Source organism: Acomys minous (assembly GCF_964271855.1).
Source record: "Acomys minous genome assembly, chromosome: 13".
In the NCBI taxonomy this organism is placed as follows: Eukaryota; Metazoa; Chordata; class Mammalia; order Rodentia; family Muridae; genus Acomys; species Acomys minous.
In genome coordinates, this window is record NC_140495.1 from 31,844,108 (window position 1) to 31,863,584 (window position 19,477).

General features: G+C 47.4%; 1 protein-coding gene across 1 annotated transcript in view; it reads left to right on the forward strand.

Moving 5' to 3' along the window:
- Positions 1-2,439: 2,439 nt before the first annotated feature.
- TBC1D2B (TBC1 domain family member 2B) overlaps positions 2,440-19,477 on the forward strand; it is a 69,572-nt gene continuing 52,534 nt past the window's right edge. The window contains exon 1 of the mRNA XM_084751793.1: positions 2,440-2,881. Within this exon, the coding sequence (XP_084607919.1) occupies positions 2,525-2,881 (357 nt within the window). The 5' untranslated portion in view covers positions 2,440-2,524. The remainder of the gene's footprint in view (positions 2,882-19,477) is intronic.

The window sequence follows — 19,477 nt, forward strand, 5'->3', positions numbered from 1 at the left end:
TCCTGGAAACCTACAAGAAGAACTTTATGACAGGCAGATCTGGGCCCAGGGGTCCTCCTCAAACTAAGGCACCAGCCAAGGAGAATATAGGCAGTAAATTTCAAACCCCTACCAAGACCTAGCCGATGAACATGATAGTCTCCACCGTTGAGTGGAGAGTGAGATCTGACTCTCACACGAACTCTGGTTCCCCTTTTCTGACCATGTCCCCTGGATGGGGAGGCCTGGCGGCACTCAGAGGAAGGATAGCAAGTTACCAAGAAGAGACTCGATATTCTAAGAGCATATATAGGGGGAGGAGGTCTCCCTCAATCACAGACATAGGGGAGGGGAGAAGGGGGGAAGTGGGAGGGAGGGAAGAATGGGAGGAACCAGGGGAAGGGCTAACAATCGAGATGTAATATGAATAAATTAATTTTAAAAATGTGAAAAAAAAAAGACTGCAGCAAAAAGAGGTTAACCAGCCTGGTCTAAGCTCCAAATAGGTGCTCTACTGCTGGTGTCCTTGTCTTTTCCACTGTGTGTGTGTGTGTGTGTGTGTGTGTGTGTGTGTGTGTGTAATATATGCAAAAGGAAGGGCACGCAAAGGCCTGGAGAGATGGCTCTGTAGTTAAAAGCACTAGCCGCTCTTAAAGAGGCCTTCAGTTTGGTTTTCAGGACCCACATGGTAGCTCACAGCTGTCTGTAACTCCAGTTCCATGGGATCTGACGTCCTCTGCTGGTGGGGCATTTGATATGGCCTCACAAACATAACTAGAATATCTATTTCTCGTTGAAAAAAAAAAAGTGAGATTTGTACTTACCGTTCCTTCTGCTGCCAGTGCTGTCCCCTCCCCGGTCTCTGGTTACCTTTCTCCCTCTCGTCATTTCTTTGACCAACCCACAGAAGTAGCTTGCCTTTGTCTTCCTCTGCAAACTCCATCCTCTGACCATGCTTTTTTTTTTTTTTTGAAGTATTTAAAAATACCTTGTGAGGTTGTTGTGAGGGTTCAAATGAGTTAATAGAGAAAGCACTGGGAGGCTGGGTGAGGCTGGCACACTCTTGTAACCTTAGCTCTTTGGAGGTAGAGGCAAGAAGCTATATCCAGCTGCAAATCAGCCTAGGCTACACTGTGAGAAACGGTCTCAATCCTGCATTCCTCACATCCGCAAGTAATCACTGGTAACTTGTATCTTAGGTGGGGTTTCTCTTTTTATTTATTTATTTATTTATTGGGTTTTTTTTTTCTTCAAGACAGGGATTCTTTGTGTAGCCTTGGCTGTCCTAGACTCACTTTGTAGACCAGGCTGGCCTCGAATCACAGCGTTCTGCCTGTCTCTGCCTCCTGAGTGCTGGGATTAAAGGTGTGCGCCACCACGCCTGGTCTAGGTGGGGTTTCTATCGTTATAATAAAGCACCAAGACTAAAAGCAACTTGGGAAGGAAGGGTTTTTTTTGTTTTGTTTTTCATTTTGGCTTTTGTTTTTGTTTTCGCTTTACAGATTGTAGCCCCTTACTGAGGGAAGTCAGGGCAGGAACCTGGAAGCAGGAACTGAACCAGAGGTCTTGGAGGACTGCTCCTCGTGGCTTGCCTCTCATGATTTGCCCTTCATAATTTCCCCGGCCTGCTCTCATATGCCATACAGGACCACCTGCCCAGGGGGTGGACAGCAACCACAAAGAGCTGGCCCCTTCCACATCAATCATCGATTAAGAAAATGCCCCATAGATTTACCTACAGGGCACGTCTGTAGAGGCATTTTTTTTTTCAATTAAAATTCCTTCTTTCCAAAGGGCTGTAGCTTGTGTCAAGTCGACAAAACACTAACTAGTACAGTGGTAATATTTTAAGCTGCAAGCATTATTTGCAGGTCATAAGAGCATTTATGCAGCAAAACAGTTGTTCTGTTTGTCTGCCTTTTAAAATGTGTGCACTGTAGTTCTGCTTATTAGAATTTATTCTCCATGAGTTCAGGAAGTCTTTGGCTTGTCACTGCCACATCTCCCAGTGTTTGAATTCTACACAGAACGCCCTCTATATATTTTTTTTAAGTCAATGAACAAACCAGGATTTAGAAAGGCAGTAAATACGTTGGCTTCCATTCACAAACTCTACAAATATTTACCGAACACCCACACTGTACCAAGCAACAGGCGCTCTCTTTTTCTCACTTTCAGCCTATGACTGGCTGGGCATAGATTTTTAAAATCCAAGCTTATTTAGAGTTTAGGGAAGTGTTAAGTGGACCCTCCACAGGCTTTGAAAACCCCTCTCGTGGAATCAGTGCTCTTACAAAGAAACAGAACTTTGCTTCCTGGCTTAGGGCGGACCTTGGAGCCTCAAGAAAAGTAGAGGCCCGGGGAGGAGCCAACCCGGGTAGCTAAGGAACCTCGTCTCCCCACGCTGCGGGGGCGCGGCGGGGGCGGGACTACAAGTCCCAGACTGCTCAGCGCGCAGTGGCCCTGCGGAGGGCGCGGCGCGGGGAGGTGGGCGCTGCGGCGGCGGCCCGGAGGCGCGGGTCGCTGGCGCCGGCGGCGGCGGGCCATGCCGGGGGCCGGGTCCCGCGCGGAGGAGGGTGGCGGTGGCGAGGGAGCGGCGCCGGGAACCGGTTCGGAGGCCGGGGCGGTTGCAGGGAGGGAGCCCTCGCGGCTGTGTGGCTACCTGCAGAAGCTCTCCGGCAAGGGCCCGCTGCGCGGCTACCGCAGCCGCTGGTTCGTGTTTGACTCGCGCCGCTGCTACCTCTACTACTTCAAGAGCCCGCAGGACGCTCTGCCACTCGGCCACCTGGATATCGCCGACGCCTGCTTCAGCTACCAGGACCGCGATGAGGCTGCGGAGCCGGGAGCCGACCCACCCACGCACTTCCAGGTGCACAGCGCGGGTGCAGTCACTGTGCTCAAGGTGGGACGATCGCACCCGGTGCCCGCTCGTGTCCTGCCTGCAGATTTTCCCCTCCACCTTCCTTCCTTCCTTCCTTGCCCCAAAGGCCTCCTCCTATCCTGCCCAAGCCTCCCTTCGCCACTGCCCACTCTGATTCCTTTCTCGTTCTTATCTTTTACGCTTTACCTGTGCTTAGACTGTGAGGCTGGGGCAGGGTTGGGGGTTGTTATTCAGGCTGATCATGGACACTTTGACCTATTATCTCCCAATACGCCTTCCCTCCCTCCATCCCTTCTCGTGTCCACCCTCACCATCCCTTGGATGCTCTGGGAGTCCCTCCCACAGTTGAAGGCTTCCATCCTCCGTCCCTGCCTTTACAACTCTGCCTGTGACCCTTAGGTTTGCCCGTTGGGTGACCACTCTGTGCTTCAGCTGCCTGCTCTGTAAAGTGGGGGACAGCGGTAATAGCTATTTCATAGCGTTGCTTTGATTAAGTCACTTCCACTCTTAAAGGGCTCAGTGAATGTGGTGTGTTTAATGCTATATAGCCAGAGGCAAGTGATGGCAGAGTCCTTGGAGATAAATTACTACAGCCCCCTCCAGAGAGGTCAGAGATGCCTCCGCTGTGCTCACTCTGGCAGTGCCTGTTTTCTTGGTTCTTGGGAAAGGTGGGAGGGGTCGCTGCAGCTTACTGGAGAGGCGTCCTTAGGCTTCCCCAGAGAGATTGAGTATTAGAGGGTTGGCAGTGGTCACCAGTCCTGGGGCAGCTTTTACTGATGCTGGGAATTCTAGACGATCGTGACATCTCCTAGGAGTTGTCCTGTTTAGAGCACCCTGGGGGTCTGGGCCCTGGCCTAGTGCTGGGCAGCCTCTCACTCTGGGCCTTGCTCTCTGCTTAGTTCCCTGAGTCTCCACCCTCTCTCTCTTTTTCTGGCGTCTCTTCCGTGTTGCAAGCTGGGCTTTCTCCAGAGCAACAGGGCTGGGCTTGAAGCAGCAGCTCTCTCGCAAAGCTGGCCAAGTAGAGAGCAGAGTGGCCCTGTGAGCATGCAACTGTCCCAGAGATCTGCCGAATTCGACACAGCTGGAGCTGTTCCCTGAAGCCGTTTCTCCGGGCTTTGTCCACTCAGCAGAGTGTGATGAGTGGGAGTGGTAGTAGGGGGGTTCTCTTTGGGCCCCTCTTTTCCTTCTCTGAGCAGCTCCATAAGATGTTTCTCTAAAGGAAGCCAAGGAGGCTTACAGTTCAACTTGAGGTAGCTTAATGTCTGTGTAAACTTGGGACTGACTCCAGACTTTCCACAGGGAGTTTTGTCAGAGGCAGACGCTTGTCCTCTGAGTTCATGTGGACACTGGTAAATTTCCGGTGGAATTGCTTGTTAAAAAAGAAAACTGAGCTTCCTGTTTTAGATTTTTCTCAGATAACTTTAGAACCTTCTCCCGGACCAGTTCTTTTATTTTTAAAAACATCGGAACAATGGCAGTGCCTGCGTAGGGGGAGCTACAGTGCTTAACCTTAGGGGTATGGCTTTGGACTTGGATGGACTTGAACTTGCAGCCTGAGTCATCGATCATGTGCACCGGACACATTTTTATCACTTCTCTGTCTAGTTCCTGCTTTGGTCTGATGTGAATTTTACCATTGTGAAGCCTTGTCAGAGCGACAAGCCCTGGTTTCAGGCTGGTGCATAACTCCAATAGGAAGATAAGATTGCGGGAGGAGGTGGAAATCCTGGGGCTTCTACTTTTCCTGGGTGCTGTCCTTTTCATCTTAGACTTTGGCCATAGCTGTACCGGGTTTATTGTGCCCTACTTATCTTTTTGTAGCCCAGGCTGGCCTTAAACTCACAGAGATTCACCCACCTCTGCCTCCTCAGAGCTGAGATTAATTAAGGGTGGGTGCTACTACACCCAGCTCAGATTTAAACATTTTTTTTTAATTTTAAAAAAAATGTACATGTATAAATGTGTATATGTGTATATATATGTGTGTGTATATGTGTATATATATACACACACATATATATATATACATACATATATATGGTACATGTATAAATGTGTATGTGTGTATATATATGTGTGTATATATGTGTGTATATATATATATATATATATACACATATACACATTTATACATGTACATTTTTTTTAAATATATACATTTTATATGTACATTTTTTTTAAATATTTTTTATATACATACATACATATATGGTTCCTGCAGGAGCCAGAGAGGGTACCTGAAAAACTGGAGTTACTTACGCTTGTAAGCTGCCATTTGCGTGCTGGGAACTGAACCTGGGTCCTCTGTGGGAGCAAGTTCTCTTACCCTATTAGCCATCTCACTGGCTCCCTGAGACTGTTTGGTTTTGCCATTTTTTTAGGGGGGGGGTGGAGTGGGAGGAGCACATTCACATATGGGTTACTGACCCACCTGGTACCCTTCTAGATAGAATTCCACAGGCTTCGTGAATCTTCATGCCGAGCTTTTGTGACTTATTTTCATTTTATGTTATGCCTGCGTTTACGTAAGTGTGCCATGTTGTGTGCTGGGCCCGAGGGGACCGGAAGAATGAATCCGAGCTCCTGGAAGCAGAGTTACAGACAGCTGTACAGACAGCACCAGATAGGGCTGGGAACTGGCCCCAGGTCCTCTGCAAGAGCAGCGAGTCCTGCTGACCGCTGAGCCGTTTCTCCAGCCTTCCTGCAAGACAGTCATTTATGTGACATCCGAGAACAGTGACAGGATATTTGAGTGTTGGTTCTCGATAGAAATGGTGGGAGTGGAAAAGGGCGAGGCTCATCAAAAGGAAAGAGCAACCGAGGTGTAAGTCGGGGTGGCTTTGTTTGCCGTGCATTTTAAGAAGCTGGGAAGGTGGATAAAGTGCTTAAGAGAAGCTTAATTTGATCTCCAGCACTCAAGTAAAGCCGGGCATGGTGTTAGCGTACCTGGAATCAGGTTGGAGAGAGCCAGCTGGAGCTCCCTGGCTAGCCAGCTTAGTCAGCTGGTGAGCTCCAGGCTCAGGGAGAGAGACCCTGTCTCAAAACATAAGAGTGACTGAGGATGACACCCAACATCGGTCTCTTTTCTGCACTCACAGTCACTGGTACGTGCACACACACACACATACACACACATGTACATAGATACATATATACACTTCAGGGCACAGTAACTCCTTTGGGTCTGCTGGAGTCAAAGTGTTACATTGGAAATGCTGGAGAGTAACAGTCATCTTCCTTCTCCTGTGATCTGATTCCTATGAGCACAGAGACTTCACAGGAGGGCTGTCCGCCCACAGGCGAGACCCTGGTTTCCAAAGAGCTGGCGAGGACTTAGCCCTGCTTCAATTCAAGTGCGCGTATAGCTACAGGTGCCATTTCTTCTGAAAGAGATGAGTTAAGAGGAAAATCAGTGATGTGCTTATCACCGTATCATGTGTTTCGTATTTAAGCGTGTCTCAGGCTTCTCTGGAGAAGCCGTGGCTTTGTTGGGCTTTTTCAGAATGCCTTCCTGCTGAAGTCTTAATGAAAACTGAGACTGGAATTTTTTTTGGTAAACTCCTCCATTCTTAAAGTCAGGGATCTGGTCCAGAGTCCTATTTTACAGATGAGGGAAAAGAGGCCAGAAAAGGGGCTGGGGTTTGCCTGAGATCACGAGGCTAGACTCAGACCTTCTGAAAGCAGAGTCTCTGGGAACAGGGAGTGTCCCACTTACGTTATCTGTTTTGGCTAACCTCTCTCTCCAGACTTGGGGTACTGTTTGTTTTGGATTAGGTAAAGGGTAGTGGCTTTTCCGCCTTTGCTGTGTTTTGGTCAGTCTTTTTAATGCCGTGAGGGCCTGGAGCATTGTGCTGCCTGGCTCTACTAAGGATGGATGCACATTAGTTTTGAGCAGAAACTGCCGCAAAGGCCTGGAAAAGAGGCAGATGCTTCCTGTGTGGTGTGCACAGGGTGCGGAGGCTTCTTTCTTAACTTCCCCGGGATCAGAGACATGGAGAGATTTCTGGCTTGAAGTGGTAGTTGGGGATTTAAAAAAAAAAAAAAAAAAAGCATGTGACTGGATGTGGGAAAAGTTTGGCTAACTCTGCTCCGGCTGATCTCTGCAGTCCTTGGAGCAAGACACATCACCAGATCATCAGACTGGCCGCGAGTTGAATTCCCCTCCCTTTTTTCCATCCACTTGGTTGTAGGCATTTGGTGCTCACATGGACGCGTGTGTTGCATGTTGGTTTCCGAACCGCACGTAACTGAACAACTATGCATGCCTATTCTTAACCCCATTGTGTGGGGGAAAGTGCCCATTCCCTCGTGTTGAACAGCTCTCAGCTTGATGATGAACATTTGTTAGTGTGGATAATGACAGTGTGCTTGACTCGGAATAGATGTGGCGAAGCGGCCTTCCCCGCTGAATGGTTTCACTGAGCTGTTCTGCATTCAGGCATCTGTGCGAGGTCTTGAAGCATTATTTAAATCTTAGATGTGGGAGAGTGGCTTTTCATAGATTTGTTATGGTTTCCCAGGTAGTCAGTTCCTTAAAGGTGAGCACCCCTGTTCAAGTTCCTGCTACAGTAGCTCTCTGTCTCCCGCTGCCTCTCACATACTCTTTGCTGTGGAGGGTCTCTGCCATGCAATGACTAGACTAGCTCTCTGCACACTTCTCAGGACGGTACCTGGCACAAAGTACGTGTGCAATAGACCCAGTGAAGAGCCCTGACTCTAGAGTATTTGGGAAGTGGGGCCTTCATGAATGAGATTATGTCTCTTACAAAGGTTCTGGAGAGATTATTTGCCTCTGTAAGGTCAAAGCGTAAAAGTGTCCTTCTTCAAACACTTAATAAGGACTGATTGTGTTATTCACACTCAGGTGGTGCCAAATCACAGATTCACAGGCCCTTGCCCTTGGGCAGCATCATGATTTTGGATGTTTTGGCATTCAGAACTGTGAGGAGTAAATTTCTGTTTAAGCCACTCAGTTTATACATCACCATCACCATCATCTGCACGCATGATGTATATGTGTGCGTAGCACATACATATTAATGGTTTTGTAAGCAGAAGCCAGAGGACATTGGGCATTTTCCTGTATTGCTGTCTGCTTGTTCCCTTGAGACAGGGTTGCCCTCTGAAACCAGCCAGAAAGATCCTGGGATCTGCCTTTTCATGCTACTTTCACCTCCACCCCAGTACACACACGCATGCGAGTTACAGACATACACAGCCATGCCCACGTTTTCATGTGGGTGCTAGGAACTCAAACTCAGATCCTCATGGTTATATAGCAAGTACTGAGCCATCTCCCTAGCCCCAGTGTATAACTGTATTATTTTCAGTACCGAAACTAAAGCCAGGAGCCCAAGCAGCCCTCTGTTAAGTGAAGGAGTAGTCATCCCCAGGAAGCACGGATCTTAGCATGACCTCTGGCCCTTTAGAAGGGATTGTCTAGAACATTCAAGTATACAGATGTTGTAAAAGCATGTTTTCCACATGTAATCAAAGTGGCTGCCATTCAGTAAAAGGCCAGTAAATATCACAGATAATAGGAATCCAGAACAGGGTTTTGATTCAGCCTTCCCCAGAAGAGAGAGTTTGCTGTCAGTCCTTGGAGGGGGGGGGGGGGGGAGGTACTTGTGGTGTATTTCTTGCCATAGTTTGGATCTAGAGACACTGTTTTAGCAAGGACAAACTTTTATGGAAAGGGCCACATAGTAAATACTTAGGTTGCATAGGCCATGCCATCTGACGTCATTGCTTTATCCTGTCAAACTAGTCCAAGTGCAGTCATAAGCTGGTATAGCTAGATTCCCAAGATTTGAATATAATTCCTATAGTATCCTTATGTCACACAAAAGATTTTTCTTCTGATTTTCTCAACCATTTAAAAATGTTAATTTTTGAAAATTTATTGCTCTTAGACAACACAAAAATAAATAGCTGCTAGCCCTTAGGTGGGAGGACTCCACAGTACAGGACCATTTTGAGACCCAGTCGTGTCCCCTTCACTTCAGCCTGTGATCTTCGTGTTTATGGCAGGATTTTGGTCTTTGTTCCTAAGAGCCAAAGGCACTCAGTAAATGCTAAGCAGAGACTGAGAAGTATTTCCCTCAGTTGGTTGTCTTAATCCATTTGGACTGCTGCAACAACGCCTTCTAGACTGACTAGCTTATAAATACCAGAAATGTATTGCTCACAGTTCTAGAGGCTAGAAAGTCTGAGCCCAAGGTGTGGGCAGATTTAGTCTGCTGAGAGCTCACTATGCTTTGCAGATGATGCCTGCCTTCTGCCTGGGTCCTCACGTGGCAGAGCTTACTAACCCTCTACACTTTCAAAAGAAACCCTTTCAACCCACCTTACTCCCTCATTTTTTTTTTCCTTGACATACAGTGCCATGTAGCCCAGACTGCTGGCCTTGAGCGCATAGGTAGCCTTGAACTTGGAGTGGTAGGAGTAGAGGGATGTACCACATGTGGTTTGTGTACCCGAGGCTTCATGCATGCTAGATGAGCGTGCTACCAAGTAAGCCACACCCCCTGCCCCTAGGTCTTTAAAAAACAAAACAAAACAGGAATTACATTCATCAAAGCATGCTTGATGGATCGTAGAGTGTGTATGTGTGTGTGTGTGTGTGTGTGTGTGTGTGTGTGTGTGCGCGCGTGCGCGCACAACAATACTGTAAACAAAGTGATGTGTGCAGACTCTACATTCATGGTCCCTTCAGCATCTTTCCAGCACAGGGCTTCCTTTGAAGGGATCCTTTTATTCCATAAAGGCCAACAGGAGTCCACGCCCCAAGGTATAACAGCAGCAAAACCAAAAGTAATTCTTGAGTCCCTGAACAACTGAAGTTGGTGATGGAGCCAAGCACATCCTAGTACTTGGAAAGCCATTTGCTCAACCTCACCATACAAAGTTGCACTTGTGTGCCAGGGCGATGAATCTTCTCCCTCAATCTGTAAACATAGGTGGAGCATGGAGATAAGAGGTGTGACGGAAGAAAGCTGTTTCTAGGTAGCCTTGTGTCAACTCCCAAACACCTCTCCAACCAGGAAGATGACAATACTATCAACAAAAAATCTGAGTGTTTCTCTTCGGGGTCTTTTCTGGTGACTTAGACTTGCTGTACTTGATCTGCCCACTGACCTTCCTGACACGCCTTGTTGCAGAGGGGAAAGTACAGTTTCCTAATCAAGCATTAGGAAATCTGTGTTCCAGCCTCAAGCCAATTTGTTCTTTTATTCACCAGGCTCATTGGAGGAAAGGCACCTTTTTCACATGCAGGACAAGTGAGTGAGTTTCTCTGCCAACTGCCAGCCACAGCTCTTGGACTTCAGTTTTGTTGTCCGGGAATTCTCCTGAGATAAAGAATGTGTTAAGAGATTAGACCCTAGCTAGGTGTGGTGGCATCGCACGCCTTTAATCCCAGCACTCAGGGAGGCAGAAGCAGGTAGATTGCTGCAAAACCAGCCTGATCTACAAAGTGAGTCCAGGACAGCCAAGGCTGTCTTGAAAAACCCAAATAAATAAATAAATAAGGCGATCTTAGGCCCGGAGTCAGGCTTCTTCCTGTGGGTGAATCCTGCCCCTGCGGCATGCTGTTGAGCAAGAGACTCCAGATAATGATGGTTCCTACTTCATCAGCAGCCACTGGAGGTCAAATGGGTTAACTTCCGGGAAGTGTTTGGGCAAGGCCTGGGACATTACTGTCATCATTATAAAATGAAATGTTAAGTGCATAAATGGGTAAAGAAAATGTGTCACAGTCTGAGGTTTTCTTCAGTCATGAAGAATTAAATTATGTCATTTTCGGGCTGGTGAGATGGCTCAGAGGTTAAGAGCACAGCCTGCTCTTACGAAGGTCAAATCCCAGCAACCACATGGTAGCTCACATCCATCTATAATGTGTCTGGTGCCCTCTTCTGCATACTTAATAAATAAATAAATGCATCTTTAAAAAAAAAGAATTGCCCTACACATATGGAGGACATTTTTTAAAAAATTATGTTATTTTCAGGAAAATGAGTTGAGGTAGAGAATACCATGCTAAGCAAAATAACACGGACTCAGAAAGAAAGAATGTTGTATGTGGAATCTAGAACTGAAAGATTGTGTGTGTGTGTGTGTGTGTGTGTGTGTGTGTGTGTGTGTGTGTGTGTGTACACAATCATATATGTAGAATATATATAAAATGATAGATGTAGAAAGGGAACAATTTGGGAAGAGCAAGGGAATCAATGGTAGGGGGACAAAAAAGAGTAATGGAGGGAAGATGGAAGTACGTGCTGTACACGTATGAGATGTCATAATGAAACCCATTGATTTTTATGATGCAACGAGTATATCTGCTATAGAAAATGTAAAGCTTTTAAAAAAGTAAATAAATGCTGAGTTGGAGATGCCTCCAACAGCTTCTGAAATATCTCTACTGTCACACCTGTTGTGATAGCTTGGGAGGACCTGTCCTACCCTGCCTGCTCTGCCTGCCGTCTTGCGGCCTTCCTCATGGCCACCTTCACTACCTGGGTGTTTCACATTTTTTTTCCTCCTATGGACACTGCCAGTTCATTTCTCCCTCCAATATAACTGTTTCCTGAGAAACAGAGCGGGCACTTTGGAGGTTTGAATGAGAATGGCCCCATAGGCTCATATATTTTAATACGTGGTCCCCAGTTTGTAGAACTGTTTGCGAAGGATTAAGAGGTGTGGCCCTCCCAGCACTTGGGAGGCAGAGGCAGGCGGATCGCTGTGAGTTCGAGGCCAGCCTGGTCTACAGAGCGAGTCCAGGACAGTCAAGGCTACACAGAGAGACCCTGTCTTGAAAAACCAAAAAGAAAAAAAAGGTGTGGGGTTGGAGGGGGTGTGTCAGTGGGGGTGAGCTTTGGGGTCCCAGATGTCCACGCCATGCTTAGGTAGCTCGCTCAGCTTCATGTTGTTATCTCAACATGCAAGCTCTCAATTACTGCTCCAGCGTTATGCCTGCCTGTCTGCTGCTGTGCTCCCCTCCAGGATGGCCATGGAGTCTATGGCGCCCCAAATTAAATGCTTTCTTTTTTAAGAGGCTTCAGTCATAGTATTTTGTCACAGCAACAGAGCATTAACTGATTTCCACCTGGGAGCTGAGGGGAAGGCAGGTGTCTTGGTTGAAACGTTTAACGATCAGCCACTGGTTGTAGCCCTCTCATCTCTAATCAGAACAGACTAAAATGGTAACCCTCTCCCTCCCAAAAGGAGAGAGGAACCCTGCTGTTATAGAAATGATTCTCAGACTGGGAGACGGAAGGAAGTGTGATTAGGAATTTGGGGTTTGGATGTCCAGAGACATCTGAGTGGGGTTTTCCCTAAATCCTCACGGGCCAGGGCCCCGCTGGCTTTGGTTTGCTTTCTTAGCATGCCTGCAGGTACTGGAGAGTCCGATGGTTTGTCCCCTGATGCTGTCAGATCCTCTCCTGGTCTCTAAGCACCTGATACTGAGTCCCACAGGAGCACAAGAGTTTCTTCTATAGTTCCCGCTGTGTTTTTATTGCTTTAAAAGGGCGGTGTCAGGTACCCAGTGGATACTCAGGCTATGTTTGCCAGCTAAAGGAATGCTTTGAGCCCTCAGCTTCTCTAATAGAGAGTAGGTATGGGTGCAAGGGTATATGCTCTCATTTCCTGGTAAATGGAAGACTTGTAATATCCATTTATTCAGCAAATGCTTTTGTATAATATCATGTTCTAAGCATTATGCATCCTTTTAAATTTTTTTCTTAATGTGTATGACTATTTTGCCTGCATTTATGTATGTGTACCACCTGTATGCCTGCTGAGGATAGAAGAGAGCACCAGATGCCCAGGAACTACACTGACCATTGATTGTGGGCTGCCATGTGGGTACTGGGAATTGAGTACAAGGCCTCTGGAAAAACAGCCAGTGCTCTTAACCATTGAGACATCTCTCAAGCCCCAATGTTGTGCGTCTTGATGCAAATATATCAGTGAATTTTTTCCCATTGATTTAAAAAAAAACATAGTGTTAGAACTTTAACAGTAATTTGTACCTGTTATGACCCAAGAATTACAAGAATCTTGGGAAGCAGCCATATTTGCCTGCATATGTCAGAACTGGGAGGTGAATACCAAATGTCTGCTTTTTTAGTTCTGGCAGAGTTCTGGCATTTTCTCTGTAGAAAATGATGGGGAACCCCTGGGACCTGCCTATCTCTGCCCCTCCACCAGCCCTGGGGTTGCAGGCATATACACACCTGGATTTCGACTTATGTTTCTGCTTGTACTGCAGGCACTTACCTAACACTTACCTAACACCGAGCCACTTCCCCAGCCTCCATCTAATCTCATCAAGAAAATCCCTGGAGAAGCTGGGCCAGGAGAGTTAGGCTCTGGTATAATTGTGGAGCTGCTCCAAGACGTAGTACCTCTCGGGTCTGCAGAAATGCCCCAGGAAAGTGAGAGTCTGCATCTTGTAATGAGGTTTCACCCTGTGCTATGCTCAGCTCTTGCAGAGCTTGTATGGAGAGGGATGAGGGAAAGAAGAAGCTTCATGTCCTGGATCTTTTGGGCCCCTTCCCCTCCTCCGCCCTCCTCCCCTCCTCCCCTCCTCCTTCCCCTCCTTCCTGCTCCTTCCCCTTCCCCTCCTCCCACTCCTCCCTTCCTCCTGCCCCTTCTCCCTCCTCCCCTTCCCCTCCTCCTCCTCCCGCCTCCCCTCCTCCTCCCCCCTTTTCCCCTCCTTCCCCTCCATCCCCTCCTTCCCCCTCCCCTCTTCCTCCTCTCCTCCTCCTCCTCAGCAGTTTTCTCTGGACCAGTCCAGTGGGAAGAGCAGCCTTCCCTGGAGGAGGGTATCAGTGTTATCAGGATGTTGATCTTGGATTAAAGGAATTACTTCTAGGCAGCAGGCCCAGTTGTGTTTCCCTTTGCAGCTCTGTGATATTCAGGAAGACTGCCCGTAGGGAGGGTGGCCTGACTTTCTAAATGTGATTGTAGCTAGCCACTTCCCCTGCAGACAGGCCTTTCAGGGCAAGGTCCTGATGGGTACCAGCTAGAGTCAGCTATCCCCTCTGGCCTCATGGAGCTTTCTCCTGTGTTTACACTGCAGTGCGATCAGGGCACTGTCACTAGATGGCTCTTTGATCTGGAGGAGGTCATTTGGTGTTGGTACTCTCTGCCCATTGCCCTTCCCCTGCATATAACACACTGATTCCCAGTGCGACTTAGTTTTAGAGCTAAAATCTCCTCCATACACATGGTCCAAGCTGTTAGATGGTACTTGATTGGCATGTATACCCATTATTAGGAAATCAGGCTTATGCTCTTACGGTTTTGTACAGATACACACTTGTACATTCAACTATTTTAAGTTGGGCATAAATTGAAGAAGCTTAGTTTCATGGACTTTAGAAATGAGCAGCAGAGATTATAAACTTCCAGTGGGAGCTGAACAAACAAGCAGTGAGGGGTCTACGCCCCATCCCTCTCAGGCGCCTTTGGGACACTGGATCCACCCACGGAAACAGGCCGTTAGCTAGAGTGATTCCTCTACCTAGCCTTAGGAAGGGAGCTTTACAATTTGCCAGACCTCACACATGTGTTGTTCCAGAGGTAATGTGCTAGTAAGACTTCTCCTGTCCTTTGAAGAAGTGTGGCTTCCTCAGAATAGTGCTGCTGGGAGCTCCGGCACTGTCTGGGTGGGGTTCCTGCCCTCCTGGAGATTCTGCTGTGCTTGGTAGGCCAGTGTGGGCCTCAGGAGTCTACATTTCCTGTGGCGTCCCTGCCCTTCTGCTCTCTGGCCTCTCACCTGCTCTCTGGGTCATGGGTGACTGTTCCTTTTGGTCCTGTTTGATGGTGGCCATGACACATGTGTAGAGGTCACAGGACAACTTGGGACTGCATAACTCTCCTTCCATGGCATGGTACCAGGGATGGAACTTAGATCGTCTTCTCTCCGGCCTTTGATGGTAAAGCGGAAAGAGCAGGCTGCGTGGGCGGAAACCGGTGAAGTGTGAACCCTTTACTCTTGGGTTAGCACTCTGTGGTTTGTAGCTGCAATCGTCTTTGCATTCTGGGTTTCTATGCCCTGGAAGGAGGCAGTGTTGGAGCAGGGCTGTCTAGCAGGCACCCTGGCCGAGGCCACAGGAGTTCTTAACTTGCCCTGGCTTTTGCTGATTTTGCAGTGGCAGAGTCCTTGGAATGTAGCTCTCTGGTCACTTGGGGCTTCCTGTGCTCCCTGTCTCTGAAACTGAAAGCAGTTGACAGGCTTTGCCATTTCCTGAAAGGAAGAACAGGCAGAGGGAGTGGCCTTGTCATCGCCTGCATCCTGATGAGCCTTGCCTGGGTGGGCAGCCTGGGCTGAGAGGCTGTGATTCAGCCAGCCCCTCACAGGCTGGCCATGTCTGTGGCATCCCATGCCTTCATACTTCCCGGCTCTTCTCTGGTCTGCCAGTGGGCTTTATTCTAAGTCCATCCATCTCCTGCACTTGCCCCTTCCCTGCACAGCAGAGTCCTACTACACCCTAGACTGGCTAGAAACTCTCTGTGTAGCCCGTGTTGGCCAGGCTCTCAACAGTTGCTGAATGTGGGATTACAGGTGTGAGTCACTATACCTGGCTACCATCTATTATGGTATTAGTTAAAGGTCCTTTAAAAATTGCCTTTCTCTCAAGATTGTTTTCTAATATGGAACGCCTCACAGATTGGCTTGTCATCCCTTCATGGGGCCATATCAGGGTTCTGTGTCAGTCTAGTTTTAGTGTTCAAGCTGCCTGAGCTTGCACAGTGTTTGCCCCAGCTCTGGGGACAGCAGCACTCCCCAGCTGGCCACCCACCAGAGTAAGTCAGAAAATGGAACCATTTAGTCCTTGGAAAGGATTAGAGTTCAGGTAGTTAGTGTCATAAGATAGATGAAAATGCTAATCTTAATTAGCAATTTAAAGACTTAGCAAATGAGAATTTATTGTGTTCCCTAAATGTATGGAGTTTGTGAAATTGCATCCTGTCTTCCAAGGAGCTGGAGACCCAGTATTAGCTGCCTTGACCTCTCACTTGGGTTCAAACTGACGATTTCAAAAATCTTCCAAGGGAAAAACACGTATTTTTCCATTAGTATGGAGCCCAGTCCATTGAGATTGTTTCTAGACTGTTGGTTTTTTTGGTTTTGTTTTGTTTTGTTTTGTTTTCCCGAGACAGGATCTCTCTATGTTAGCTTGGCTGTCCTGGACTCACTATGTAGACCAGGCTGGCCTCGAACTCACAAAGATCCGCCTGCCTCTGCCTCCCGAGTGCTGGGATTAAAAGCATGTGCCACCACGCCCGGCCTGTTCCTAGACTCTTAGTGATCTTGAAACACTCAAGAAAAATTGGAAATCATTGTTTGTTAGATTTGGGGTGTTGTCTGCCATCCATATGGACTTTTTGTAGTATCAAGCATACAGTTTTTATTGGAAATCATTGTTTGTTAGATTTGGGGTGTTGTCTGCCATCCATATGGACTTTTTGTAGTATCAAGCATACAGTTTTTAGTGCACATGGGGAAGTACTTTGGATATGAGTATATCCTTCCTTAAGTTTCAGAATTGAGTTCCTTCCCATGAGCAGCCATTACAACCTTTAAGAACTGTGGGCAAAACCTTTCATGTGGTTTATACAGCCTCCCACAGAGCATGCAGATTTAACCCATCTGTACACGTTCTCCTGCCTGTGACTCGTGTGTTACCATTAGCTCTACTGTTACACCATATAAATGTGGTGGGACCTGACCCTCTGGGGTAGAACCCCGAATCCAGCCTCTTAAGCATATCCGAAGCCATCCTCATACCTAGCACATTGGAGAAATGCGCTGTGCAGGGGACGTGGGTGGCCACATAGATGGGTGTCTCTGAACTGGTTTTGGGGAGGTGGTGTCATGGGAGCAGAGCTGTCCTTGCTCTTCTGTTGTGTGGAAGGAAGGTCATGGTCCTGTAGAGGGTGGGCTACTATGCCCGGCCAAATGACTTGGCATTTGAAAACATCCAAGGGTTTTAGACATGGGGTGGGTATAACTTCATTAACTAGGGGACAGAAGAGGGTTTGGAACAGGCAAACTAAGAATACCCATCCAGTTGGAGGGCCTGCTGCAGAGGCTTGGTCAGGGTATCTGTAGTGAATGTCAACATGTTTTTGTTTTTTGGTCCCAAGTGTGGGATGGGGAACAGACTTGTGAGAGAACATGTGATGTTTATCCACTTAGAAGTGTCGAACCACTTCATGTGGGGGCTCGGTTTTTGAAAGCTGAAACACATCCTAGTACAGACTCTGAGAGGGGATGTATATGTGAGCCCCAAACAGGAGGCTGTGGCTTTTTGGGTCTTGGTATTGTTTGGCTACTCATCGCTCCACACGCTCGTAGAGAGACTGCTCCGAAGAACGCTTCAGGGCTCTGGGCTCTGGCTGCTGTTCCAGGTTCCAGCAGCAGCTTTGGTTGAATTGCTGGTCTGCTCAAATCCTGCCAACTATGCCAGGGGAATTGCTCCAAGGAACTGATTATTTAAAAGTTCTACTTCTCCAGATCCCATAAACCTTCTTTCTCTCCTATCTAGGGTAGGTATGTTAGAAGGGAGGTATATGCATTAAAGAACCCCAAATAAAGTAGGTTTAGAAAAGGTGAAGCCTACAGCATCAGCAGACCTGATGGGCCTGCTCTGTGTGGACGCTGTTGCTGTCTTCTCTGTGTCTGTTTAAATATGGCCTTACGTTTGCTTGCTGCTTTCTGTTTTTATTTTATTTTTAAACATTGTTTTATTTTATTCTATGTGTGTAAGTGTCTTTGCCTGCTTGTATATCTGTGTACCACATAAATGCCTGGTACTCTCAGGTGTCAGAAGAGAGTGTTGGATTCCCTGGAACAGGAGTTACAAATGGTGATGTGCTACCATCTGGTGCTGGGAATCGAACCCATGTCTTCTAAAAGAACAACAACGCATTCTTAGCCACAGCCCTGCTGCTTTCTAAACCAGGTCCTTGGATTAGGACTGTGCTGCAAGCATCCAGTGAAAGCACCCTATGGACTGGTGGTCTTACTCCTTCAGTCTCAGAGTACCACGCCTATACCCCAGAACTGAGCCCTGTGCACTCATGAGTGCATGGCCTCTGGTGTGCCCCTAAAATCCGCACCCTCGTGGGGTTTTAAATTGAACGTCAGTGTTGTTTGACGTCATCAGCCTTTCAGCATTTGGGAAAAGCCATAGAGGAACTTCTGTTTCCTGCTGAAGTACTGAGAATGGAGTTTGTCTTGGGCACACTGTCCTCCTCTTCCTCTTCCTCCTCCTCCTCCTCCTCCTCCTCCTCCTCCTCCTCCTCCTCCCCCTCCTCCTCCTCCTCCTCTTCCGGAGTGGGGCGTGCAGACTCGGCTTTGGATCTGACAGTGAAGCAGGCTGTGAGAGCTTGGTAAGCACAATGCCCCAGAATGTGAGCAGAGCGCCTGGTCCCTAACACCCTGGAGCAGGAGCCTAGTGTGATCTCCATTTCACCAGTGAGGCATCTGAGGCTTGGGGAAAGGAGGTACTGGCCACCCCCAGCCGTCAGGTGGTAAAGCAGGGATGTGAAGGCTGGTGTGCAGGCTCTGTGGAGAGGTACATGCTGCTGTTGTGGGAGAGTATTGCAGGCTTAAATGACTGTGTAGAACAAAAGCTCAGTGAGTGGCGTTGACAGCTAACATGCTAACATTGTAAATGCAGAGATTCCAGTTTTTTAAAGGAAATCGGTGCATGTATCTGTGGGTAGAAAAATGTTCAGGAAGCAGTACACCCAAGTTTTGGGAGGGACCATTTCTGGCAGTGTGGTTATCCAAATTCTTCATCAAGGTTTTTTGTTTGGTGTGTGTGCGTGTGTGTGTGTGTTTGTGTTTGTGTGTGTGTTTTGTCATTATTACTTGACATTAAAGTCTTAATTTGGGACTAGAGAGATGGTTTAGTGGCTAAAATCACTTGTTGCTTTCACAGAGAACGTGAGTTTGGTTCCTAGCACACACGTGGTAGCTCACAACCATCTCTAACTCTGTTCCAGGGGATCTGACGCCCTCTTCTGACTGCCACAGGCACCAGGCACATATTTATACATACAAGTAAAATAAATCTAAAAAAAAAAAAACCTGGAGTCTAAGATGTACTTTTAGGCTAAACACTTGGGAGGCAGAAGACCTCTGAGTTTTCAATCTAGACTGGTCTACAGAGAGAGTTCCAGGCCATCAAGGCTCCTGGGGGGCAGGAGCAGGGCAAAGGGTATGAAAATGCACTTTTTTTCCTTTTCTCTAACAGATTTATTTTGAAAGGAATGGCATATTGGAAAAAAAAAAAACAGGGTGCAGAACTAAGGACTAGAAAATAAATACAAATGTAAGCTGTTGGCTAATTATTTTACAACCACAAACTCATACAGAGATGATGCCTTCCTGTATAAAACAACAGATTCAAATGAGGTGTTCCCTTAGCAAGGCTGAAGATTCAGTCTCTGGTATTTGGAACTTAGGATGCAGTCCTTGTTTTTGGATGGATCACTGGGTGTTTGGCACAGTCCATGATTTTAACCGGATTTGAACAGAAGAATGGCCACATGACCCAGGTAGAAGTAGATGGAGTGTTTGGTTTCATGTGTCACATA